General features: G+C 43.1%; 1 protein-coding gene across 1 annotated transcript in view; it reads right to left on the bottom strand.

The window, feature by feature from the left end:
- Window positions 1-23,775, bottom strand: part of BANP (BTG3 associated nuclear protein) — a 175,981-nt gene extending 152,206 nt beyond the window's left edge. The window contains exons 1-5 of the mRNA XM_055000228.1: window positions 23,697-23,775; window positions 9,420-9,539; window positions 8,275-8,392; window positions 7,846-7,940; window positions 5,561-5,760 (exon numbers count right to left, since the gene is read on the bottom strand). Of these exons, the coding sequence (XP_054856203.1) occupies window positions 5,561-5,760; window positions 7,846-7,940; window positions 8,275-8,344 (365 nt within the window). The 5' untranslated portion in view covers window positions 8,345-8,392; window positions 9,420-9,539; window positions 23,697-23,775. The remainder of the gene's footprint in view (window positions 1-5,560; window positions 5,761-7,845; window positions 7,941-8,274; window positions 8,393-9,419; window positions 9,540-23,696) is intronic.
- Window positions 23,776-27,726: the final 3,951 nt, after the last annotated feature.

Genomic DNA, 27,726 nt, shown 5'->3' with positions numbered 1-27,726 from the left:
TTATGCACACACATGCACCTCTGAATAACGGCAGATGATTCCTGGCTACTTGAAAGCTCCAGGTGAAACACAAACCTGAAAACTTCTCTCATTCTATTATATTAACTTAGCAACAAAATTTAATAGAGTATCTGTAAAGAAACACAAAGGCCTGGCTTGGTAGATAAGGCTGAAAGCTACATATTTATGTCTTATCTATTGCTTTAATCACTATTACAATTTTCCTTACTTATGGGATATTAAAACATTGTTTTGAAAAGAAAGAGCATGAGCGTGTGCCTGAAAGGGGAGAGGGGTATCATTTGATCCATTTTGAAACAACCGATCACTTTCTGCTCAATGCAGCAGGGTGAGCTTACACCCAGACCCCTTTCAATCCAAAGACTTCACACCTGCTTATGATGGATTTACTAAATACAACCTTGCAACAATTTGGCCTCCTGTCAGTCCAGAAGTGAAACTGCCCCAAAATTTTCTCCATGAAAAGGGGAAAATATAATTTTTACAATCAACTGAATACTGTTAGTCACTAAGTATAAACATACTCTTGAAGAGGTAAAAAAAAAATCCTCTTTGACATCGTATGTTATTTTAACTGATGAAATGTGAAAATAAGTACCCTTAGGAAGGATGCTGAAATTGGCAAATCAGTTCAATACCTCCTCCCTCCTTCCTTTCAATATTCAGGACGTAAAACCTTAAGAACAGGATTCAAGTCCAGTGGCACCTTAGAGACCAACAACATTTCAGGGTGCAAGCTTTTGAGAGTCAGAGCTCCCTTCTTCAGATATAGTAAAGAGTCCAGTAGCACCTTTAAGACTAACCAACTTGATTGCAGCATAAGCTTTCGAGAGCCACAGCTCTCTTCATCAGATGCACAGCTCTCATCTGATGAAGAGAGCTGTGGCTCTCGAAAGCTTATGCTGCAATAAAGTTGGTTAGGCTTAAAGGTGCTACTGGACTCTACTATTTTGCTACAACAGACTAACATGGCTAACTCCTCTGGACCTTCTTCAGATATGTGTCTGAAGAAGGGAGCCTGACTTTCAGAAGCTTATACCCTGAACATCTTGTTCATCTCCAAGGTGCCACTGGGCTTGAATCCTGCTGTTCTACCGCAGACCAACATGGCTACCCAACAAAAACCTTTAACATTCTGCTGTGTTAAATCCACATGTTAAATACGTGCACACATATCTAGTTTTTCCAGCTGAGGGAAAATATGACATTGACACAGGGTGAAATTAGAAATAACGTGGCCAGGGCTCAAATGAACATTCAGTCCCCAGGTCTCTAAAAATCTATACAACAACCTGCTGAAGAAATACGCTTTTACATGCAAACACAGTGTTTGGCCCAAGCAATCATAAACGGGACAGCATCTGGGAAGAATGGCTCTCCAACCACAGACTGACACTTAGAGAAGCAGGGCAAACCATCCCCCCGACAGGCTCTGAAATGAATATGCCAGAAGGAACTACTGGAAAGAAAACACCACAATGTCAAGAGGCAGTTTGTTTTTGAGGAGGAAAAAGAGCCAATCTACTTCTTTGGGCATACAAACAAGACACTGCGGTGGCGTGTAACACCATCTGTTCTGCACTCTTTTGCTGCTCCGCCCAATCTTTTCATTGCAATGCAAAAAAAAAATGCGGAACTGCCAGTGCACCAAGGAGGCAGAAGTGGGCGCTTCCTGCTCAGGGAATGTACCAAAAATACCCGCTGAAATTGACAAGCCTCCAAACCATTTGCTTTTCCAGGCGTGAGAAGTGAGAAGAGAGACAGAGTGGATGCAAAAGGACTGTCAGCGTCACATCTGTCTTAGAAATAACAAGAAGGGAGAGATGGGGAATGTACCAGTACAGAACCAAGGCAATCTTTTACCACAGTGACTCCATATCAGGCGTAAAACTTCCTGAGTAAGAGAGGCTTACATTCTCTGATTCACAGTCTCCACCCAGGAGACTGTTAAGGCAGAGAGTCTTCAAGTCAAATGTATGCATTTCTGTGAAAGCTGCCAGGGACTTCCTTTTCACTCTTTCTGCATTTCCCTGACCATTATACCGGTCGGGGAATGCATTATACCTTTGGCATCTAAATCCCTTATATTTCCCTGTCATATCCTTGAAAAAAAGTGGTCCACTGAACCGCCTTGCCCATCAAATGCAGATTAGAAAACCTCTGGAGTTAGGATCACTGCCACTTTTAAGGACAGTCACAAGCCAGAGTGACGGAAGAGGCCGTTGTCGCTACATCGTTTGATGGACTGAAACCATCATTTCCCGAAGAGTAGCAAGGTCTTTCCTGCAGAATTATAGTAACTTACAACTTCAAGGGAAGGTAATGCTCCTGGAGCAATGAAGCATGTTAAGATAGTAAAAACATTTTTTTTACTTCCTTGCTGACAAAGTTACCAGGGGTTTGAAGCGGGGAGAGATGGAGTCGGTACACAATCCATTTTGCTCTTATTTCATTAATATAGTAATGCTGATGCTCTCTGCAAAAAGAAATGCCTCTTAGAAGGGGGAAATCCCAAAGCTATTTTGCCTTAAACCCAAAGAGCAAAACAATTTAGTAAAGCATCCAATCTAATTAAAGGCTTTTAAATATAAGGCAAGTCATAATGACCTCCACCTGCTCTGGCTGCCTACCTACAGCACAGCCTTGAAGAGGGAAAACTTCCGCTCCCTCTTACAGAAGACGGTATTTACGATGAAACCATAAAACAGCCAGGCTCGTTCTGCCGGTATTTAACAGCAGCAAAAAACAGAGCAAGGTCATACATCATCTCTCTATAACGTATCTCATCTCACAAAACTATCCACCTGGGGAAAAACCTTTTCAATAAAATGACTTCCCCAGGTGAGAGATAAATGGCTGAACTCCCTCGGAAAGCCTATCAGGGGCCCCCAAGTCTTCACAGGCGAAACGCAGCCTCAGGTCGCACACTAAATCCATCGGAGACGCATCAGGCCCTAATGAGCAAAAACTAGTGAAGGAGGGTGCTCATCCCAGATGTGTTACCAGGTTAGCTGCCTCCAGAAATCTCCTTCAAAGAGCCTTTTGAGAAGGAGGCCAACAGAAGCAAAACAAAGTTTAAGATTATGTATTCCAGGGTGAACAGGTGACATATAAATAACTTCCTTACATATCACGGATATAGCAACATACCCAAAATTCTACACATTCAGAAATTATGATCCTACTATGTTGTCTAATGTCAGTCCTAGAATTGCTTATGCTCTGTTTCAGCATTTCTTCAACTCTGTATTAGATTCCTGCAGATGTTATGTCTTTGTAAACTTGTATTTATTTACCCTATGGCATTGTTTATGGAAATGTCCTTGATACTGACTGTACTAATCTTGCACTGTGTAATTGAGTCTCAGTGAGAAAGGCGGACTATAAATGACATAAATAAATAAAGAAGAAATGTTTGCATGTTTCGAAGTCATCTATCAGTAGTCACAGACATAATTCAAGACTCCAAAATTTCTAAGGGAAACAGAGTCTCACCCCTGCTCCCAACTTTTCAGAAAGCTTCTGATTCGAAAAATTCAAATATGAAAAAAAAAAGGTTTCCCAAAACTTGAGGCATGCTGAAATTCCCACTGGTGTGGGAACCAGTTTGTGATACAAATGCAGGACTTCCATAGTCTTTTGTTTGTAAGAAACTGGGGGGCGCTTCCCGCTCAAAAATCTAAGACATTTGAAAAAAGGACTCTACAGAAAAGAGAAGTAGGATTACTAGCACGATATTTTACATTACTATAAGAGTGGGGATATCTAACCTGCACTGAGATGGACTGTACTATAACCTCTATTAGCATTTTAATGTGTGCACCAAAACCTAGCAAGAATATGAATAGTCCTTTCATAAAATATACAGGCATACCGGCATATGACTGTTAATGTTCATCAGGAAAGAAATAGTAAAGAGTTGGGCATGAGAGGTACAAGAGTTGGGAAGAAACCATGCAAGAGGGGACTATAGCTAAACTTGGATGCCAAATCAGATAGGAATGAATCTGTATGCCAACAAAAGACGTTCTGTACTGCTGATGTGGAAGACTCACTTTACGAGGCGAGAAGCAAACAGGTTCTTTCTGTACAGTATCCAAGGCACCTGCAATACTGAGATCGCTTTCTAACGTCACATACCAGAAAAATATTCAGAAACCTACGGAGTTGCCAGTGCATTAAAACAAAGACGCTAAAGACTACAAACACAGATCAAGAATACACGATTGTGCAGGAGAGAATGAAGCGCTCAAAGGGAAGTTTCCAGGGAAGTGTAACCAAGAATAAATTACAAAAGGTGAAACCAGAGTAATCCTTGCATGAGGAAAAAACATCAGATTTATTAAGTAGAAAACATTTTCACAACTAAGGTCTAAGTACAGGAACTGAATACCGACATGCAGGGCTTTTTTTCTGGGAAAAGAGGTGGTGGAACTCAGTGGTGGAACTGAAGACCGCACAATGACGTCACTTTGGGTCAGCTGGAACATAGGAGGAGTTTTTAAAGTTTAAATCGCCCTCTGTGAAAATGGTCACATGGCTGGTGGCCCCCGCTCCCTGATCTCCAGACAGAGGGGAGCTTAGATTGCCCTCCACGCCGCTCAGGGGGCGGGGCCACCAGCCATGTGACCATTTTCAAGAGGTTCCGGAACTCCGTTCCACCGCGTTCCCGCTGAAAAAAAGCTCTGCCTACATGAACTCACGTCTCATCAGTTTATAACAGCAGGTCATTTGCATACCGCTCTTCGGAACAAATTAGTGCTCCACTCAGAGTGGTGAACACAGTCAGGGTTATTATTATCCTCACAATGCATCTACAGAGCCGAGGCTGAGAAGAGTGGCTTACCCAGAGCCACCTACTGAGCTCATGGCAGTAGTGAGGTTTGAACCAGAGAAGTGTTCCATCGCAGCCCAACTACTTAACCAGTACACAGCACAGACAATGGCTTTAGCAACCGCATACTATTCATTTCAATCCAGATTTTTCCTTTGTACATCTGGTGCAATCTTCCTGTAATCTCTGCCAGTGATGTGCTACAATCGGAATGACTGAAGTGAGAGGCACTTTCCAAGTTCATCTTCACAGTCGTAAGAACTTAATTTTTTAAAAAACTAAAAGGAGAGCTGAGATTTTAATTCAGGAAGATAAATTCTTCAATCAGAGGGCCAAAGGAAGATCCTGGACAGGCCAAGCCAAGGAGCCATCCATCTGCCAGATGAAAGAGGAGAGTAGGACACCCTCTTTGGAAAAAGGGGGGGGGGCTAGGCTGTTCGACAGGGAATGTTCCCCATGCACAGAGGCCAAAGCCCAGGCATTACATGGCAATAGTTCCAAGTCATACACAAATCAAGGTGGTTTGTTTAGTCTCCGTCTAACTGAAAGTACCACCACACAGCTGGCAGCTCAACCGCCTCCGAGATTAATTCATTCCTCATTCTAGACTGCATACCAAGCCCCTAACAGCTACCCAGAGAGTTGCCCAACGCCAAGCAGATACGGCGCAGAGAGCATGCACCTGCCGGCACACCCGCGCCTTACCATCTCACTTTGTTGCACGTCTGTGTAGCGCCCAGCGGGGAGCCAGCCACCATGGGGACCTGGATAGGGCTGTGCTGCTTATTCATGACAAGGTCCAGCTTCTCTTCCAGGGACTTGCAGGTGGCTTCCAGGGCCAGCAGCTTCGCTTCGATGCTATCCAGGCGCAGGCATATTGTTTGGTTAATGGAATACAGGAACGACTGGGAAGAAAAATAAAATCAAGGATTTAATTTTTAAAAATTATCTTCAGAGAACACACACACACACACACACATATATATATAAATCCAGATAAATGCAATATGTATCCAAGGAACACTATCTAGCTATCCAGTTACTAAACGTAATCCTTTGCAAAAAACTGATAAGAGCGTCACTGCATTACCGAGGCTTAGCCTACCACGGCGAGACCTGCAGGAAAGCAGGTTCCACTTGCAAGTCCTAGTTTATTTCACCTACTTATCCCTTCAGTGGGCATTAAGGATGAGACGTTTACAAACATGCAATACCCATGGTAATGAAAAGGGAGTTAGATTTTAAAATAATTATACTCCATACCAGCAACCATAACAACAACAACAATAATAATAATAGGCGCCACTGGGCTCAAATATGAGACAAGACCTGGGACCTGTCTGGAATGAAAAGGCGTTGTTGCCCTTTTTCAAAATGATACGGGAAAGGACTCCCATCGTAGATCAGAAATGCCAAAAGCCCCAATGTCCTTCTTTTCAGAAAACTGGGACCGTTCTTAGTTCTGCAGAATAAATGCCCCTGGAAATAATGGAAGGTTCTGAAGAGCATGTCTTTGACAGAAAAACTCCTAACGGATCACACTCTGAATCAGCATGCATAAAGAAATAATCCTGTGGTTTTTGTGTTTTTGTTTTTTTTTAAAAAAGCAAAATCTCTCTATTCTGCTTTTCCATACATTCCCTGTTACAAAAAAGATAATAGTTGGCTTTGATTTTGCTAAACTTTAAGAAACTTCTAGTGCGCCCTCTAGTGGATTTTTATTTAAAAGTAACAGAAAAGTTAGAGAAACGAAGTCAAAGTGAACTTGATTCTCGAAAGCTTATGCTACAATAAAATAAAATTGGTTAGTCTTAAAGGTGCTACTGGACTCTTTTTGATTTTGCTACTACAGACTAACATGGCTAACTCCTCTGGAAGTTAATCAAAGCCATTCACGGTAAGAAAGGTAAAAAAACCTACACGATGCCTAAATTAGCCACCTAGCAATCTTGTAGCATTCAAAGCCACTTTTAGGTATTACGTTAGGGGTGGGAGGGGTGCAACATCAGGTATCTGCGGGCCCCCATGATGACAGCATATTGAAATCAAAAAGAGTCCAGTAGTACCTTTAAGACTAACCAATTTTATTGTAGCATAAGCTTTCGAGAATCAAGTTCTCTTCGTCAGATGCATGGTACAGAAACATTTCTGTAGCTTCTTTAGCTACTGAAACTTCCCTAAAACTCCACGGATAGGGTGCGGAGCAACCATAATTAGGACTGCACTGCAACTGTACTAGGGAGGATCAAGATATATGTCCTTTTGATGTTTGATATTAAAGAACTGTAACTTCCTAACTTCAATCTGATTTGAAGCCAGAAGTTTCCAATCTCACTTGTCCAAAGGCTAGCGAGATGTTGGAAGTTTGTGTCAAATACACAAGGCTTGTTGTTAGCTATAATTAAAGTTTGCTTTAAGTTGGAGGTTGCATCAAGTAAAGAAGATCTTACTGAGGAGGAATTATTTTTCCAAAAGTTACGATCCTATTTAAAAGTGGAGAAACTAGCAACTGAAATATTATTTCCTAGCCAACCACAGGTCTTAGAATCTGATACTGATAGGATTAGTTAAGCTTCTTAGGACACATGCTTCTCTCAACATTGGTGCTGGGGTTTAATTTAAAGCTAGTCTGGTTAAGAGAGGAAGTGCAGTGCACATCTCTTACACAAGGCTAAGGAACGGAAGTATTTGCTAATCCGTGCTGCTGAAATAGATGGTTACTCGCAATCTCAAATGTGTAATTCCATGTACTACGAACCCAGCTCAAGCTGGTGTCATCATAACTTTAGGAAAGCGTTGTCTTTCTTTGCAAAGTAACCCTCATAATAAAGCTGACTAGGTCTTAACCTGCGCCACTTTTCATAACGAGAGAGCCTTGTGGTTGCATTGGACAGTTCGGAGGACCCGAGACCACAAGGGAAGGCACTCCTATCACTCCAAGGCTAACTTCATTTAATAAATCAGGGAAAAGGCGGGTTCATCCACGAAACCTTAATTGAGGGGTCCTGGCAATTGATCTCTATCCGGGGACGCTTTAAAGGCGGGTCTACATCCTCGTCCGCTACTTCGTGATTTTCCAACACAACTGCAAAAAACAAAAACAAAGCAGAAGATTCTCAGTGCTTCACTAAATACCATCGAATGACAAAGGCTAACTTGGAAGCAAGAAAGCGAATGGAGCCTGAACCATGCCTGGGCCTCAGTACGAACCTGAAGGAGGAGGGCACTGGAGAGGTGGAGCCTCTCACCCTCGCTAGCCTAATATTTTTATTCAGCTCCAAAGGAAAGGACCTTCTTTCGGCCGCTTCTTATCATTCTACCTTTGTACCCTAGTGGCACGTGGAGGCAGCTGCAACAATTATTGTGCGTATTCCTCTCTATATTGCTTCTCCCACCCTGCGTCACTCCCAACAACATACCTGGGTGATCCGGGTTCAAGTCCTCCACAGCAATCTGAACCACATCAGCTAAGTCATGTTCTGTCATCATTCAGAATCAGGCGGCAGCAAGGAGCCGTCAATGCATTCAAATCTAAAGCTGAAAAACATCATTAAGACAAGACTTGTTACAATTACACTCTGGATATATTATACAGCATTCATCACATGTTACCCTGCAATTTATGAGCTTTTTGCAACTGAGACTTCTGATGGAATATGTCCAATTGAGCCCCTTAATACGGGGTTTAGCAGCAGTTACCACCTCTGAGAGCAAGAAAAAGCACATAACTGACACCAGGCACACTCCAGATAACACAATCCCTCTAATTTCATCCTCAATGAATAAACACTATAGCAGATTAGAAAAATCAACTTTGCTCCTGCAGACCTCCTGGGGCACTATCATCAGTTGTCCTTCACTGTGTGCCCCCCCCCCCAGAAGAATGGTAGTTGGCTAGACAAAAGGGGGCCACCCAAAAGTGCTACAACTGTGGAATGACCTCCCAAGAGTGGAAGGGCCCCTCCTGGCTCCATTCCTATGACTGCTGCAGAGGCATCTGAGGGCAGCCCTTTCAACGGGAGCCTCCACTGGGCAGGTACGCCGTGCTCCCTTTCAGCTGCTGCATAGACTCTAGACTTGGGACTTCTTGGTTTTGTTGCTAGAATTGTGGTTTTAAGGTGTGGGAGACTTTTTGTAGTATATTTTGATTAGGATGTTTTTAGCTGGGTATTGTTTTCTACCGTATTTTTGTTTGTTTTTCAAGTTACCGTAACCCATCTTGGGGATCAGTGAAGGCAGAAAATTGGGCCATTTTTTAAAGTTTGCATTGATGGAGGGTGGGCACAGAGCAGAATCTGTCTTTTTAGCATTCTTCAGCCTCTCTCATTACAAGCATATACAATGTCAGTATAGACCGAAGCAGAGTTAAACCTTACTAAGTCCACTGAAGTTAGCGGGCAAGGTCCTAAACAGTTTTAATCTTCTAGGACCTTGCGCTGATAAGCAACTTGATTGTGAAAATAATGGCAGCTACACAGAAAATATTGTAAAAGGCGCGTAAACAGCTGTAGAGAGAGAGGTTCTCTCCACCCCTTCCCTGATATTTATTGGCATGGTTACTTGCCAGGATGACTGGGGCTGCTGCTCCGACAGCTGCTTCACTGAGATTCCCCGGCCGGTTCAGGAAGTCCTCTTGGTTATTCTGTCTGTAGACAAGGACACACAGGGAGGGTGGCCGCCACCTCTGAAATACACCAAAGCCCAAGCTATTTTAGGAATTGCTACAATACCCTCCTTTGGAGTGTGGCTTCTAATGCCCATGGTTAATAGTGCTCACGGACTGACCCATTCATGAGATTATTAATTTTTTATTGTTCACGTGTAAGGGCACAATCCAGCCACTTTTTAAACTCCGCTGATTTTGATGAGCAAGAGAGAGTGAAGCAGATCAAAATCAACGGGACTCAGCAACGCTTACATTTGGCAGGATTGCGCCCTCAGTTTTTAGCTGCTTAATTTAGGCTTGACTTTTGATTGTACTGTAAGTCGTATACAGCCTGCATAACAAGAACAAAAAAATTGCATAACTCCATATAAGAAATGAAGCCTTCTTACAGGTTCTTTGTCAGCACAAAATGAGATTTGGAAGCTTCTCAGGTTTGAACTGAATCAGGTTTTTCCCTTTGGTCTCCAGAGATTCTACAGTTCAGCTCCTGCAAAATTCGATTCCAGCCCCAGCCCTCCACACTGGTTCTAAAGCCAAACATTTTTCAGCACCATCCCTCTGGAATTCCCTGTCAGGGATTGTTAGAGATCTTATTAAAGGAAATCTCTAGACTCCAAAAGCTGAATTAAAACCACTGGAGCAATCCAGATCTGCATTTCCCACCGTTAGGGAAAGGGGGAAATGGAGAGAGAGAAGGGCGGGCAGCCTGGTCTTTTTTTAATACCCGGAGAAAAAGATACTGGCAGGATAAATCTAAAGGCTGCCAGGGTGGATGGCCATTTATCATTAACCCTCGGCGCTGAATCAAAACCAACTACGCATGACCGTTTCCCCTTTTTCCTGTCTTCCGCTTGAATACAGGAATGCAATTAAAAGAGGCAGGTGGAGCGCAACTGAAACGCAAACACCATAGTATTAGCAAGGCCTCCGGACCAGCCAAGGCAGCAGCTGCTTATTACAAAAAAAAAGTATGCATTCTAAATTCTTCCAAATGAGGACACCACACGGCATCAGAGCTGTTTACTCAAAACACTTCTGCTGCCAAGAGAGATTCATTTGAAATTCAGATCACCGTGAAAACTATGATGATTGCATTCACTGTGGCAAGGTGCCCAAGAAATCTGGCAAGAGATTTAGGGCATGTGGTTGCCATTTCTATCATTTTGGCAAATTAAGTTTGCCATTTCTCAGAAGTCCTGGGAACTGGCCAGTCTTAACATAATAAAACAGCTGTGCTAGGATTACTGTTTCATAATGTCACTAACTGCAAACACTATTGAAAGCCCAGCCCTTTGCGTGAAGAATTGAATCTTTCAACTCAAGCATTAACGAAGGGACAAACCTAGTCAAAATCTTTTTTTTAAAAAAAAACTTTTAATCTGACTTCTCAGTAAAAAAAACCAAAGTCACATGTATATTTCACATAAATTAATAATCCCCATCCCCAACCTGGTGCCCATGGGCACCTGGGAGGCTGCCAATGGGCTTCTAGTCACCTACATGCTTCTTCCCCCCCCCCCCCCGAATACTTCTTCTCCAAAGCAAAGAGACAGCCCTGGCTGTCCTCCGCTTCTCTGGAGCAGGAAATGTTTCAGAAGGCCCAGAAAGCACCACCTTTGAGTCTGCGAGGAACTCCCAATTTGAAATAGCGGTTCCCACAAATACTTTGTGCTTGCTCGCACCTTCTCTAATATCTATTTTTGTGTTGGTGCTCACAACTCATTTCAAAAGTGCCCATATGCACAACAAGGTTTAGGACCCCAGTCCTTCTGTTTTATTTTATAACCAGCTTACAACGTGCACCAGTTATGCGTAAGAGGAGTCAAAAGCACATAAACCTTCACATATGAAACAATTCACTATCCGTTTTCAACATGATATCACAACTTTTGTGTTTTTAGCTTCAAGTATGATGCAAAAGGTTTACTGTTCACTAGGGTAGTAGAAAAGAGCAAGAGACCAGTAGCACCTATGAGAATAACCAGGGGCCATTTCGTAGAAAAAGTGCTGCAGGAACTCATTAGCAGAACTGATTAGCATATGCCACACCCTTTGACATCACCAAAAGTGTGTCATTAGCATAACTGGTTTGCATATGCCACACCCCCTGACATCACCTATCCTGGCTGTTTCGGCCTGAATCCAGGCCGCAATGGGCCCAAAATGGCTGAAAATCAGGTGGGCGGGGCCACCTGACATGTGACCTCTTTGGAGAACTACCAGAACTGCGTTCCTGTGCGTTCCCCCTCAAAATGAGCCCCGAGACTAACAAAATTTGTGGTAGGGGATGAGCTTTCGTGAGCCACAGCTCACTTCTTCAGGGCGTTTGACCATCTTGGGTCATGTACATAGAACATTTAAGAATATGATTAAAACTCTGTTTTAGAACATTTGTATCTCCAGCCCAGGCTCAGATTTATCATAGGCTTTTTCTCCATCTATGAACGGTACCAAATATGTTCCTTCTCTATAAAAAACTACATCTGTTTCGATATTACTTTATTATTCATTTATTCAGAAAATTTCTATGCTGCCTCTTCAGGAAAGCAGCCCAAGGCAGCTTACAAAACAAGACATAATAAAAAACATAAAATACCATCAAAAGTTCTTAAAACTCAGCATTAAAAAAACAGCCACGGCATTAAAACATAAGACACTGAGAAGCTTAAAATGAGTTTTAAGGTTTCCAGGCTAAAAGCAGACTTTAATTAAGCACCTGCTAGGGTAGGTGCCAGGCAAGCCTCAAAGGGAAGACCGGGGGGCCATGGCTGAAGAGGCCCTGTTAAATCCTACATACTAATCCTGCTCATGCCCCTTTCTCCATCTGGCACAGTACCACCTACCCTGACGGGCAGTGGCTCTCCAGGTCTACTCAAAGCAGAGAAAGGTACTTCACCACATCTGTTAGGTGAGACCCTTTAACTGGAGATACCAGGAGCTGAAGCTGGGATCTTTTGTGCGCCACGCATGTGCTGTATCTAACACGGAACCATCATCTTTCTCCAAAGGTCGTCTCAGGTGGGTAGCCACACTGGTCTGTTGCAGAAAAGCAAGATTCAGGTCCAGCAGCACCTTCAAGACCAACTCAATTTCCAGGCTATGAGCTTTGGAGAGTCAGAGCTCTCCCAGTCTGGCTCTGGCATCTGATAAAGGAAGCTCTGACTCTCGAAAGCTCACACCCTGGAAATCTAGTCGGTCTTTAAAGCGCTAGTGGACCCGAATCTTGCTTTTCTCCAAAGGATGCTCTCATATGAAGCTGCCGAGTACTGAGTCCAGTCATCAGTCCATCTTTCTTAGTCCTACCGACTCTAGCAGCAGCTCTTCAGACTCCTAGACAGAGAAAGGCATCCTCTCAGTGACTGCTAGCAAAGATCCTTTACCAGGAGATGAACTAAAGGATTTCTGCAGCAAACAGGGGCCACACCCCTAAGCAACAGCACTTCTGAAACATACGACGCTGCCTTATACCAAGCCAGACCCTTGGCCATCCAGATCAGTACTGTCTGCTGTGACTGGCAGCATCTCTCCACAGGCTCAGCCTGTAAAAAGTCTTCCCCCAAATGTACTGCTACTTGAGGCCTTTTAGTTGGAGATGCAAAGCAGATGCCCCGTTGCTGAGCCACAGCCCCTCCCTCCCTTTGGCATGCAAAATGTGTCTCATGGGAATCACTTCTGCGGGTTCTTGAACAGGCCCCCATGCTGCCGTGCCTTTGCAGAGTGTCCCACCACACCAGGCCCCACGTCGAGAACCCTGTCAGCGTTCCTGCTGGAGTCGCTTTGGGGCAATGCAAGGGGTTGTTCTGAGATGCTTTTCCCCACCAGAACTGGAAATGCTACACTCCTTCGTTAGCCACACACGTTTTAAGGAAGGCATCCTTTCCCCTTCTATGATAAGCAGGATTTGAGTCCAGTGGCACCTTAAGAGACCAACAAGATTGTCAGTGTGTAAGCTTTCGAGAGTCAGAGCTCCCTTCTTCAGACAACATCTTTTTTTATAAGATTATTTTCATGCGTTAGATTGGTTTATCCATTTAAATATCAATCTGATACTGTATGTAGCTATAACTCATTTGAGTCATTTCCTGAAAATGTGTCTTAGGGTTTCACGGAGACATCTTTTCTATGAGTTGGTTCAAAGCCAGAAAAGCGGCATACTGTCATCCCCATTCTTTGTTCAGTGCTTTTCATTTTAATTAAAGCTAAAATTATTGTGATTTGGTTAAGAGCCCAGTGGTCAAGAAAAACTGAGCCAGGATAGATTTGCAGATTTTTAATTACCTGCTCATTACATCCAGAGGAGTTAGCCATGTTAGTCTGTACTAGCAAAATAGGAAAGAGTCCAGTAGCACCTTTAAGACTAACCAGCTTTACTGTAGCATAAGCTTTCAAGAACCACAGCTCTCTTCGTCAGATGCAACATTACAGAGACCTCAGCTCTAAACTGCATCCTGGAAACAAGTCCCATGGTATGAAACGGAAGTGACTTAACCAGGTAATCATGGTGGAAATAAGAAACCTGAAGCCTGTACAACTAGTGGGATTCCACAACTGACTTCAATAGGACATTGTCTCTCACATAAATCTAGCCATTGACATTTTCTAGATTTTTGCATAGAAGCAGATGCTAACATATCAAGAAAAAGAAACGGGGGCTATTTAAGGGGGCTTTCTTGCAAGTTTCCCTGAGATGTTTGCTTGTCCCACTTTTCACCTGTTTCTGTGGACAGGTAAAGGCAGTGTCCTTCCAGCCAAACATTAGCTACTACATTGTAAGAGCCACCTCTAGGCTAAATAATGGAAACTGGAATTTTATGTCGCTTATATTTTTGTGCCGCTGTCTGTTGGTTTTATGGTTGTTTTATTATGTTTACAATTGTCGCTGTTTGTTGTGAATCTGTTAGAATATTTTTGTTACAGAGCAGTACAAAATGTTTGCAAAATAAATAAGGAGCTTGTGCCAAATCCAGAGGGTTTGCCATGTTAATCGGTTGTAATGAAAAATAACAGATTTACTGCGGCATAAACTTTTGTGGACTAGAGCAGACTCTAAAGTTCAGGTCCAAAATGGTGTCTGCAGTGGTGCCTGCAGGTCGGATCCATGGATGCTGTAATGTCAAGTTAGGCCCTTAGGGTTTGATCACGCCACTGAGGGATCTCCAACCCTGAGTAGGGCTAGTACGTCTCAAAAACTCTCGTGTTACAATCTCAACTGTAATAACATTTCTTCTAGCTAAAATAAAGCTACACCAACATTTTAACCCGGGCATTTCAACGTTTTCATCCAAAAATCTGTTCTCAAAGCCTGCCACTCATTCTAACTGGAGACGTTTGTAAAGACACAAGGAAGGTTTTTCCAATATCTGAAGTGTAATATTTGGCCGTTTTAATCACCAGCTATGCTTTCCGGATCATTTTTCCTCTATCACACATGTCTTTGGTACTGTAGTAATTTCCTTCACAAACACACATCCCTTGCCAGTGTTTTAAAACCTCTGGACAAATTCAAGCTCATAAATCTAGTAAGAAGTTATGAACATTCTAACACAGAGTTGTCACAGCAACCAGTTTTCCTCCGTCCTTTGGTAGTCCACTGGACCTGCATCCAACTCCGATGCAAGCAGCCAACACGGCTCTTTCACAAACCTTCGCCTCTGTGATTTGTTCTAACTTTATATACCCTGAACTTGGCTCCCACCTCCAGTCCCGCTGGCAGCTACATCTGAGTCACCTCAAGCTAGCCCACTGCTCCCTAACCAATTACATCATATGTCAACATATTGTAACATTGATTAAGAAGAATAACATAATAAGAAGCAGCCTGTGAGTAAGAGGAGGTCAATCGTATTGTAAGCAGGAGCGATGCCAACTCCCCGAGGGCCTCAAGGCGCCACTTTTAGGACAAGAGTTAGCCAGGATGTGAGACCTCAAAAGGATTCCAATTGGAACAAGAGGCTTCATGCAGAACCGGCCACCTCTCCAAACTACAAAAACCTCGGCATGTAGAAATCTAACATTATAGGACTGATGAGCAAAGGGAGTAAGAGGAGACTGCTATTAGCTTTTTACTTTTCTTCCCTCTCATTTAATATCTTGAAATCTTTCCTGATTTTCTGCCATCAACTGAAAGCTGTAGCAAGAAAACATATTCCACAGTTCTTTGCACATGGGCTGGAAAAATTCCGTGTAACTCATCTTGGATCACCTTGGATCTTAAAAATGTGAGAATGATGCTCGAAAACCGCTGAGGTTTTCTCAGTTTCTTATCGTTCACAAATATTGGGTGTGGGCTTTCAAGAATGTATGTCCTTTTCCCTGCCGTGGATGGCAGGCTCCATCAATCATTAAAAATATTCCATGTTCCCAGATTGCATAATGGGGAGCACTGATCAGCATTAGTCCATAAGGCTGCTGCTATTCTTTGTAACGTTTTGGTGTTCCCAGCAGCCAAAGGCCTTCAGCCCAACATACGCATGATTACTTGAAAGTAAGTCCACCCAAGTTCAGTGAGGTTTACTCCCAACTAAGCATACACAGGATCACAAAACGTCTTGCGACAATCAAATATTTCTGAAATAGCCCTCTTAGGGTCTCCTGGCTGGAACAGGCCGAGATTCGTTTCAATGATTCGCTTTTCTTTTTTTGGCAAACACCACATGTTGCTATCATGGCAAAAGCGTTATTAACAGATGCAGCAACAGAGTGTTCAGCGAAACTGCCTTGCGAGAATTAGACCATAACACGGCATTCTTTTTTGGCCTTGCAAAAGTCGGTGAGAAATCATAGGCACGAGTATGATGTTGATGAAGAGCTGCTACTCTTTGCCTCCAGCAGCTGATATTCAGGTACTCTGCCTCTGGGCATGGAGGCTCCATCTAGTTATTATAACTAACTTTATGAAGAGACCTCCTCACTGGTGCCCAGTAATTTTATCAAGTCGTCGAAGGCATCAGCGCGTCTGTCAAACCGTACTTCTTTTGGCCGGACTCTGCAATCGACGTCATTGTGACACTGGCCCAAGTCTTCTCCACGCTCTTAATGTGTTTACCACCTTCCAACCCTGACCCTGGTTACCTTCCTTTTAAAAGCTCAAACGAGAAAATACTGAACCCCGTTGATTTTTTTCCTGCTGTTCTTTTCTACCAAGTACAATTTTATTTTCTGAGTCTGTCATGTCTCGTATGCACTGTGGAGTGCAGACTTCCATAAACACACGCAGTCACCTAGAAACAGCCTGATAATCATGAACAAGGTGTGTAGCTCAACTATCCGGTAAGCCTTTATCCATACATATAAAAACAGTTGCTTCAGCATTTCAACCTCCTCCAAATCAACTGCAAGTGAATATAGACAACTGACCGTGGTGGGCAGGCCAGAACAGGGAAAGTCAGTTGTCTGCGACATCTACCTCCGTAGTGAGACTTTTGACACTCCACAGATTCCTGATCACATGCAGATATTATCTGCATATCCTTATGACCGGGTGCTACAGATATCTGGTTCCCTACTTCTGTTGGGCAATTGGCTGCAGCTATTCGTCCTGCATAAGCACATCCTATAATTTGTGTATCCCCCAAGCATCGCTTACCTTTCACAGACAGAACAAGATTCAGTATGGGTTTAGCATGGCTTTGAAAACTTTCTACAAGATCCCTGTCTGTGCTTCTTTAAAGTACAATATAGACACCCCCCAGAGCTTCAGTGATTTGTCTCCCCCCCCCCGCCCCAGCGCCATGATACTGGCCCACCCACCCACAAGATAAACTTTAAGCATTACCACCAGTATCACAGGGAGAAGAATGACAAAACAACCCTCTTCCATTACAACCCCTGCCGCGGGCTGCAGCACTCCGTCTCCAAGGATCCCAGGTACAAGCATCTTTAAAAGACTAGAAGCAAACAAGATGCTTTTTAATGATATCAAGTAGCACAAAACTGGGAGCCTTCAGGTGGACAAAATATTCGTGTTTGTCCACAGTTTTTGACCAAAACGTTTAGACATTCGTACAAGGTGGAAAGAAATATTTCTCCGCAGTTAGCATTTGTGCAAGTCAAAACATCAGTTTGTGCATCTTGATCCAAATACTACCTGAGCAGATCTTACCTTAAATTACTTGAAATATTTAGATTAAGCATTTAACTGTGAAGTTATCTTTAAGACAGCCCAGAAAACATGGCAAACTCTTGCCTGACAATAAATTCATTTTCATGTTTGCAAGGCATAATCTTCTAGAGCGAGGTTGTTGCCCAGAATAAAACTTTACAAAATGAAGAACAAGTAGCTCACTGAGAAGTAACATCTCCTCTATGAGAGAATTCTTAAGTTCAGAAAGAAACTTGTATCAGGCCATCGGAAGTGACAAATCAGAGGATGTTGGCAGCCACATGGATTTCCTGCCAATGAATAGCCACACTCAAAAGATCCTGCCCTGAATCCCTCAAACCTGAGTTACATGATGCTATTTTATCTTTTAGAAAACACTTTGGTGAGATTCCTACACTTCCAGTTTCTCTCTTAGATCTGATATATATAGGATACAGAATTATGACATGTATGCTTATCTGCTTCTAATTTCTTTTATATATGGAACTGTAATAGGTATTTGTGTTCTGTCTGTGTATAACAGATTATTTCAAGATTGATTAGATTCATTTTTAATAAATGACTTAAAGACAATACAGAGTGCTAATTGGCTGGAAATATGGTTTTCATTTTATACCTGAAATAACTAACTTCTGACCACTCCTAGTCAGAAGGCTGTTAACCTGCAAAAGATAATATGTGGGAGAGAACAGATAGCTTGGATACAGGGGTTTTGTGGTTGGAGCTTTGTTTCAAAGTACACAAAGAGAATCTTTTATTTCCACATGTCTATTGTAAAAATAATGTCTCCCCCCCCTTTCCCGCAGTAGAGGGAACATTATTTTTACAAACCACCTCATGAGGGATAATGGAGTTTGTCATCTTTCTTGATAGAGTAGATATACTTGGGAGTGGAGGGGGAGAGCTCTCTCTTTTTCAAACCAAGATGGACAGTTGCCAGTTTATAGCGGGAAGCTCTTCTTCTTCTTCTTCTTTTTTAATTTCACGAGACTCGATTACAATAATTACCACATTTGAAAAAGAATTGCAGATGCGCTTTACTGATTGGAGTCGGCAGGAATGGTAGAATAGATTCAAAAGATGATGATTATTCTCAGGTACAAAATAACTTTTATTATAAGAAGGTGAAAACAGAGAACTGGGGAAAGCATGACGGTGGCCCAAGGCTCACTATGCGATATCAGATGGAGACCTCAATACAGATGGGGTTTCTCCTTTCCACTGTTCTCTCTGGCAGCAGGAATGGCAGGAACCCGAGCAAGAGGGCTGAGCACCTATCCCGTGGATTGCAACTCCGCCCCACAGAAGGACAAAGGATGTTGAGCTCCAACATACTCCAGACCCGCTTCACAGCCTTCTGCCATCTAAAATAAACCCAAACACTAGATGAAGTTACCATTTCTGTGCTGCCAAGGGCGTGCTCTCGTACATTCCCAGCACACTATTTCAACACTTTAAGCCATATGCCTAACCTTTTCTTTACCCCAAGTTAATAAGGGATAGGGGGGAAAAAACTAAAGCAACAATTCTCTACACATCTACTTGAGATTAAATCTTGTTTAAGTCAGCAGGACTCGCCTCCAAGTAAGTGAATGCAGGATATTACCTGGACTTTGCATTATTCATTTGAAAAACGTTAGAGGTGCCCCGCTGGATCAGGGCAGCGATCTGTTTAGTTCTGAATCTGGTTTCCCGCAGTGGCCAAGCAGCTGACCCAGAGCCCAACAAAGGGCACAGAGGCCCAGGCCTTCTATGGATATTGCCTCCTAGCACCAGCATTCAGAAGATTGCTGCCCCTGACTGTGAAGACCCCCTTTCCTCCTCCAGGAATCTTTCAAATCCATCTGTACCACCCAGTAAACTCCACAAGGCAACCGCTCACTGCAAGAAATACTTCTCTCTCACTCAACAGTTTAAATGGAAGAGCCCTCCCAGAGTGGTTAAGCCTTCCTCATAGGAAACCCCTTAATTCCCTTAATCATCCTGGCTGGCCTCGTCTGAACTTTTCCCAGCTCTGCAATATTCTTTTTGGGAAACAGCCTTCAGCACTGCGCACAGCATTCCCTATGAGGCTGCACTACAGGTCTACACAAGAGCCTTACGATACGGGATGTTTCACCAGATCAGACAGTAAAGGAGATGGAGACTGTTTGCAATAGCTGAGGGGGGTTGCTTATAATCCGCGTTAGATAAATCTGAACAAAGCCAATAGCCATGCAGCTTTGTCAAACTGATGCAACTGAAATCACATCGAAACAAGTTACTCAGAAAAACTGTTTGGAGTTCAAGTGCTTATTTTAAAGGAGGTCATACTCCAAGCATATTTCAGATGACTGCCACCAGTTGGACAAAATATCAAACCCTGCATGCAACAGCTATGTGGCGTTACCTTAAGGACGTGGAAAACAGGGTACAGTTGCTGCAAGAACTGATCTGTTGGGACCACAATTTTTGTATTGCACTGCAGTGATGGAATGGCGAAATGTCCGAGGGAAGAGCGCCACCTGGTGAAATGCCACCTTCTCATGAAGGCACATGATTATTAGTATCTAGAGCAGCAGAAAACGAGAGATGAAGAGAGCTGGACTGCTGGTTTGTGAGACATCAATTGCCTGACTCTTACTGTTCTTGCTCAAGATGGTAAAGATGAAAGGAAGTTGGTTGGGACAGAGAAAAACAGCAATGACAACATCAGCATAATTTCTCGACCAAAGTGGAAGAAAGGATGGAGCATCAAGGAGCTGGGGTAGTCCGTCTACCCCAAATCCTCTTAACTAAAGCAACAGGAATCTGCCTTGCTTGCTTCTGACCCCAAATACGGGGGGCTTCAGTCAACTTTTGTTCCAAGTGCATTCAGTAACACAAATTAAGCTGAAATCTTCCTCCTGTTTTCTAATTGGCTCATTTTTGCCTCTCCCATCTCTGCTCCCTCCTGCTTCTTCCCTTACCTTATATATCACTCAGTCTATATACAAGGACCTTTACAACATAATTTAAAGCGCTACCTTCTTTTTTCTCCCCACCCCAATAACTACATGGTGAGCTACTTAGGCTTAGGGAGGGGGCTGGTGTTATAATGCCAAGCACAGATGGTGCTGTATAAACAATAGCCGACAACAAAAAAGTTCCTTTTCATGCAGTTCTAACCCCTTAAGAACACAGAAGTTACACACACAAGCACCAACTCTCTCAGTCGTGCAAAACTGCCTAAGTTGTATGATAAAGTATCCCTGAGAGAGGTGCCTGATAAGCAACACAAGTTGCTCTATGTTGAGCTTACTTTCTGCAGCAAACAGGGAGGCATTTTAAAATGCATGTTCCTGAATGAGGAATTCCAGAGGGGGAGTCTGCAGCAATCAACACAAAAATCTTTAGACTAAATGTGCACATAGTAACAGAGTGTTGGCCTAGGATCTGGGAGACCCAGGTTCGAATTCTGCTCACCATGAAATGCACTGAGTGATCTTTCTTTCTCAGTATGCTCTGTTAGTCAAATCTACCTTGTTGTGAGGATAAAATGAAAGAGGGAAGGACCATTTTCGCCACCTTAAGCTCTTCAGAGGAAAGGTGAGATCAAAACATGGATGGCAGTATTAAAAAAAAAGGCCCAGGAATTATCTGATGCCGGACCTGCTGGCAGTAACTGCCTCCCACACCTCTCTCTTCTTTTTTAACCCCCATGCGCATGTGTGTTTACAACGTTTCTGCCCACTGAGCGTAACGTTTCGTGTCCCTGCAAAGCTGGCTCTGAGTCATGAAAGTCTACGCCACAGTCAATTTATCACCCTTCAAGATCCCTCTAGATTAGCCTTCCAGATCCTTTACTGAATAGGCAAGGTGAGCATCCAAATGAAGGCAGTTTCTTTTTAAAAAAATGATTATACACATGCTTCTTAATCATCTTCTCCCATTTACAGTATCAATGTATTATCGCGATTCCTCTTTGTTCATCTACCTTTTTTCTCTTGCTAATAGGGGCAGTATGATGGTTTCTGCATCATGAATCTTTAAAATTTAAAAGATATGTGTATTTTAAATGTAAGGTGCTTTGCTTAATTAATAAGAGGTAGAAGCCGAAGGCTTGCCCACAGAAAATGCTGGCGATCTATCACAGTATCAGCAATCTCTTTAGAGTTCCCCCAGCAGGAGATGAGGATGATACAGGAGAACGGATTAAAATCTTCTCTTTCCTCAGTACTATGGCCTCAGTTCAATTACACCCTCCCTGTTGGCATTAAAGGAATTAAAAGAGAGGGGAAAGAGAGTTTCAATCAGTGTGCCGTCTAACAAGAGAGTGAGTTCTGAACCACGGAAGCTTGGGCTCAAATCTCACCTCCACCTGTGTGGCATTAGAGGAGCTGCCACTTCCTAACCCCAACTCGTCTGCAACTAAACTGCCTTACAGAATTGGTGCAGCAATTAATAAAACACTATCAGAAACTCTTTGAACACCTGCAAAGTGGTATTAAAAGCAATATTGGCAAAAACCTTGAGTTTGGCTGATCAATGCCCAGTTGTAAAACAGTGCTTATCACACCGAATTATATTATCGTTAGCCTCCCGGTGTTAAGTCCCCCTGCAAAATCTTGCATTTTTTTTTACCCTGAACCATACATTTCTGCATATGGAGTGTGATATGTCATGTGCCTGACAGAGAGAACTCTGGCGCACAAAGCCTTCTGCCATGACAAACCTATTAAAAAGATCCAAAATGCTAGGATTGCTGCAACTTCTTTCGATCATTTTGAAAATACTTTATTGTATATTTCATTCTGCTCACCTTGTTGGTTTTATGTTTGGATCTTTGCTAGCTATTCTCGTGCTCTGTTTGTTTGCTTGTTTGTAAGCAATCTGGTCTAAATTTAACTGGTTTTCTCTGCCCAACTTTTTTTTTCCTTCTAAAAACATGAAACAATTATGTCTAAGAGATAGGAAGGGGATGAGGGACCATGGATGTTCTTTAGAACAAAGGCGACATTTTTTTAAAAAAATCTATGCTCATTATTAACAATAATGTCAAAATTGAATAAACTCTTATTTATAAGAGTTTTCAAATAACAGCATTGTTTTTTATCCATTTTCGCTTCTTAATACAATTTTTAAAAATGTCTTTTGGAACTAGAGATGTATCAGTAAAGAGACAGAGACTGGGCTTCACTCCTGTGTACTGCCAGATGTCGTAAGTACGATCCTAGTGGCCAGTTTCTGTGTTGTTCTAATATGTCAGGCTTAGAATTGCGTATGCTCTGTTTTAGTATTTCTTCAACTCTGTACTGGATTTGTGCTGGTTTTAAATCTTTGCTAACTTGCATTTATATACCCTATGACATCGTTTGTTGCAATGTCTTTGAAACTGACTGTACTGACTCCGTGGGTAACCTGCCTTGAGTCTCAGTGCGAAAGGCAGATTATAAATAACATAAATAAATAGTACGTCCAAAGGTGTTTTTAAAAGAGGGGAGGAATGTCACATAAGTCTCACACATCCCTGCAAGAAGAATATTTTTAAAAATGAAGCATTTCTATTATTAGAAATAATAACATTCAATAGATGCTTAAAATAAAATAGACCACTGAGGGGCTTTTTTTTAAAGCAATGTTTAATTTTCCCCTTTCCTTATCACTATAAACCGCGTAACAGTGCAATCCTAAACAGAGTTACGCCACTATATGCCCACTAAAACTCAGTGGGTTAGACTGGCGCAAGTCTGCTCAGCACTGCACTGTGAAATGTTGAAAAAAATCAACCTGCAGCCAGATATTTAAACTAAAGGAATAAATGACTTATCAATTAACTCTTATTAAGACTCCCCCCCATGCAAAGATAAATAAGAAAGCCGCGCATGCGCGCCACGGCCCCCTCCCTCGCAGAAATGGGGCAAAGAGGCGTGGACAGACCCAGAGGCCCCGCCCCTCGCCTCCTCCCTCCCTCCCCCGCCCGGCTGGCGGCCCAGCCGCGCTGAGGGGAGCCAAGCGGGGCTCCGGTGTCGTGAACGAGCCGCGCCGTGGCCCTCCCGGAGCCCCAGCCACGGAGCTCGACCCGAGCCGGCCATCCGCGGGGGAAGCGAGGTTACCGTTTGCCTTGCCGAATTCTCGTGGTGTTTGGTCGGGCGGCTGCGATAATGGCGTCCTTCCTCGCGAGAGATCCTCCGGATTCGCTACTGCGCAGGCGCAGTGATCCTCCCCCGCCCCTCGCGACGCTCTCCCGTCTCCTGCCTCAAGAGGCCGCGCAGCCGCAAAGAGGAACAGCTGGCCGCTTCTTCCCTGTCATTCGGTCCCGACCAATCGAGGCGAGGCGCGAGAGGCGCGGGACTACGCATCCCAGGGGGCTTTGCGCGTACCGGGTTTCTGCGGGCTCCGTTCCTTCTCGGGCCATGCTGGGAGATGTAGTGCAAAAGGAGGAAAATGGGACGGATCGAGGCATGCTGGGAAGTGTAGTGCTGAAGGGGAGGCTGAGTGCTGCGCAAGCGTGGCTCTTGGGGGAACTACTAAAGAGACTTGTTGAAGTGTCCCGCTGCTTCCACACGGGGGCGTTTTTCTTCCCCGTAAAAGTCCATCCGGAACAAGATCTTGCAATTACTATGAAGTTGCGTTAAAAAAAACCATTTGAAAGAAAACCTTTATTTAAATTATTTGTAGTCCGCCTTTCTCAGGGAGACTCAAGATGGATTACACAGGATAAGTCCGTACAGTCAACAATTTCAAAGACGTTTAATGTAATACAGTGCATAAATGCAAATTTGCAAACGTTTAAAACCGGTGAAAATCTGATACAGAGCTGAAGAAATGCTGAAACAAAGCATACGCTATTCTAAGGGTGACATATTAAAAAGTCAACATAGAACTACCCCATAGGATCATACAGCAACAGACAGTGCATAGAAGTGAAGTCTGTAGACCCTATCCCTGATGCTTCTCTTTGAGACCATTTCCTTTTAGTGTTATTTGTAATCTGCCATTCTCTCTGAGACTCAGTCAAGACAGATTACACAATGTGTGACATTTCAAATAAACAATGTAATAGAGTGTATGAGTGCAAGTTTGCAAATATTTAAACCAGCAGAAATCCCATAAGGCCATCAAAATAATACCACCAAACCCGGTGGAAGTTTCCGGCTTTCCCAGAACAATCGATCAGTCTGGATGTTAAAAAAACAAAAACCAGGGGAGCTCTTTCTGGCCTTGATCTGACGGCATCTTGTGCAGAATTGCCCAGCAGGCTAAAACAGATAAGGCGGAACTGGCACCTGGGTGCCTCTGCTGACCTTCCAAGAAGAAAGGAGAGGTAGAATAGCTGCTCCCAGTTGCAAGTATGAAAGCCAGGAGCGGAGCAGAAGTCTGGCTCAGAGCATAGTGGAAATGACCCTGTCTGTCTCTAAACAAAACTGGAGATTAATTTTAGGTAGTCTATCTGGAAGCCTCAGTGGGTAGTACAATCTAGTGAGCAGAGCCTCTTCCCCGCTCATTTTCCTCCAGTTGAAAAATCCCTCTATTCGCCAGTTGTGGGTGTTTCCAAAACAGACCGAAGTTGTAGGTAGTTCTGTGGGTCTAAACCAAAATCTAAGAATAAATAAATAAGTAAAAGCCATGATAGAACTTTTATTAATTTCACCTTTTTGTACCTTTTCTTATCTTTTTTTTTAAAAATCTGTAATAAACATCTTGTTATGTATTACTAGAGCAAGAACCAAGGCTCCTGAGGCCTACAAGACGATTGGTCTTTTGTGCCGGTAATGGCCAATCATAACTGTTGCCTTATAGTCCAATCACTGTGTTGCAAGTAGTTACTTTGTATATTGTTCATGCAAATGAAGGATTCTAGCTGTTCACATTTTATTGGTTGTTGTTAAAAGTGGGTGTGGTTTCTGTAAGTATAAATTAGTTACTGTTGAGCCTGTCTGCAGTCTGTCTGCTTCCGGTTTCCAGTGAAGATGTTTACTATAATAAAGAGCTGAGAATCTCAATATATAATACATCAAACTATGTTGCCGGCTTCAATCTGGGTAATCCCTAGAGATATATGATGCCTGGGGAAGGGAGAGAGCTCTAAAGGACATGATATCACTCTGAGACTTCTGGACTTGAGTCCAGTGGCAACTTAGAGACCCAACAGGATTTTCAGAGAATAAGCTTTTTAGAGTCAAAGCTCCCTTTTTCAAATACAAAGTATCTCAAAAGCTTACACCTTGGAAATCTTGACTAGCCCCTTCCCGCACCACCCCGATCCCCATTGGAGCTGGGGAGGGTGGAGATGGCAGGCTCTTCCTTCACACCCACCCCCGGCCCATATCTAAGCTCACTAGGTGACCTTGAGCCATTCACACACACTCAGCTACCTCACAGGATTGTTGTGAGCATCAATTGGAGGAGAGGGGAACTATGTCAACTGCTTTGGGTTCTCATTGAAGAAAACAGCAGGATATTAATGAAATGAAAAATAAAATAAATAAAATGTAACAGAAAAGAATAAATGAATACACGTACAATATCAAAATGAATGTGCTAGTCTTTAGGGTACAGCCGGATTTTTTGCATCAGCAACTGAACTGATATTTGACATTGTGTCCAGGGCCTTCATCCGTTTAGGGGGCTTCTTTGTTCAGAGGCAAGCAACTCGAGAGCTGCGGTGTATGATTTAAGGTAAAAAATTAACTCTCTGTGCACACAGTTTTGCAAAGATTCCTGCCCCAGGCCAGAACAAAGGTTGCCCTGCATAAAGAGTTATCAGAATCATAGATGCTTGCCCTCTATAATCATTTTCCATGGAACGGACTGTTCCTGCAGCCTGAAAAGGAGAGCAACAGGAGAGTAGCACGCGAATAAGGCCTGGCTTTCTTATTGCAAACACTGAGGGCTCAAAGCACTTCACAAGCCGAAGCTCTGTTGCTCCCATGGCAACCCTGTAAAGTCAGGCAATATCAGCAGTGTCCTTCTAGTGCCTACACCGGACAGACACGTCAGTCTCTGCGTGAGAGAATTAATGAAGACAAATTGGACAAGAAACCACCGCATCCAGAAACCAGTGGGAGAACGCTGTAATCTCCCTGGACGTGCTATTACAGGTCTGAAAGTCACTGCTCTACAGCAAAAAATACTTCAAAGGGAATATACAGCGTGAAAGTGCTGAACTGGAACTCATCAAGAAAGTAAACATCACATCATCCTGGCTTAAACAGAGATCTGGGTTTCCTTACAACCATCGAAAACAGTTCTACAGGACTCAATTTATAGACATTTTAATTGGCTGTTCTTAACCTTGTGCCAGTATCTGTAACTTTTAATTTACGCTTTTCACCTTGCTTCTCAGTTCAAACCTGTGACCTTATTTGTGGCTGTTGATTGTTTTTCAGAGAGCTCACACTTTGGATTTTTGTGACAGGGTTCACACCTAACTTTTCCACCTCCCTTTTTCTACATGCAGAATTTACTCTCTCTGCCCTAACTCCTCTCTCCCCCCTTCTAATCTTCCCTCTTAAGCAAGATTCTTAGTTCGATTTCCACATACCTGAAGCAGTAAGCTGTGAATCACAACAGAGCTCGTGTTGAAATACATGTTGTTACTCTTTATGGTGCCGTTAGACTATTATTTAATTTTAGTACCCTTATTGGGTCAGCTTTGGGAAAGGAGGCAGACAAGAATCAAGCCAGAGGTTTTTTCACTCACACCTCAACTACATAAAAGACCCTGAGTAGAAATAGATTGTCAATTGGAACAGTGCTGGGAAAAGGGATCCCAGATTCTTGGAGCCAACATCAACCTCTCAAAATTTATGGAATCGTGCACAGGTAACTGGCCTAAAAGGTCCATAGATCCAGAGGAGTTAGCCATGTTAGCCTGTAGCTGAAAAATAATAAAGAGTTCAGTAGTACCTTTTAGACTAACCAACTTTATTGTAGCAACCACAAGAGCCTTGGAGTAAAGCAGGCCTGCAAACACAAAGCAAGACACTAGTCCTTTTGACTTCGTTGAAAATATGACATATCCACATTACTATAGGTGCAGAGTCTTTTGGTGCAGCTGAGACACAAATGGGAAACGCATCGAAGAGCCCCAGGGCTATCCATGGGCAAAACCAATCAGAGGGTTTCTCCACATCACCCGAC

The sequence above is a fragment of the Eublepharis macularius genome, chromosome 16 (assembly GCF_028583425.1).
Source record: "Eublepharis macularius isolate TG4126 chromosome 16, MPM_Emac_v1.0, whole genome shotgun sequence".
Lineage (NCBI taxonomy): Eukaryota > Metazoa > Chordata > Lepidosauria > Squamata > Eublepharidae > Eublepharis > Eublepharis macularius.
This window is presented reverse-complemented; position numbering and strand designations above follow the sequence as displayed.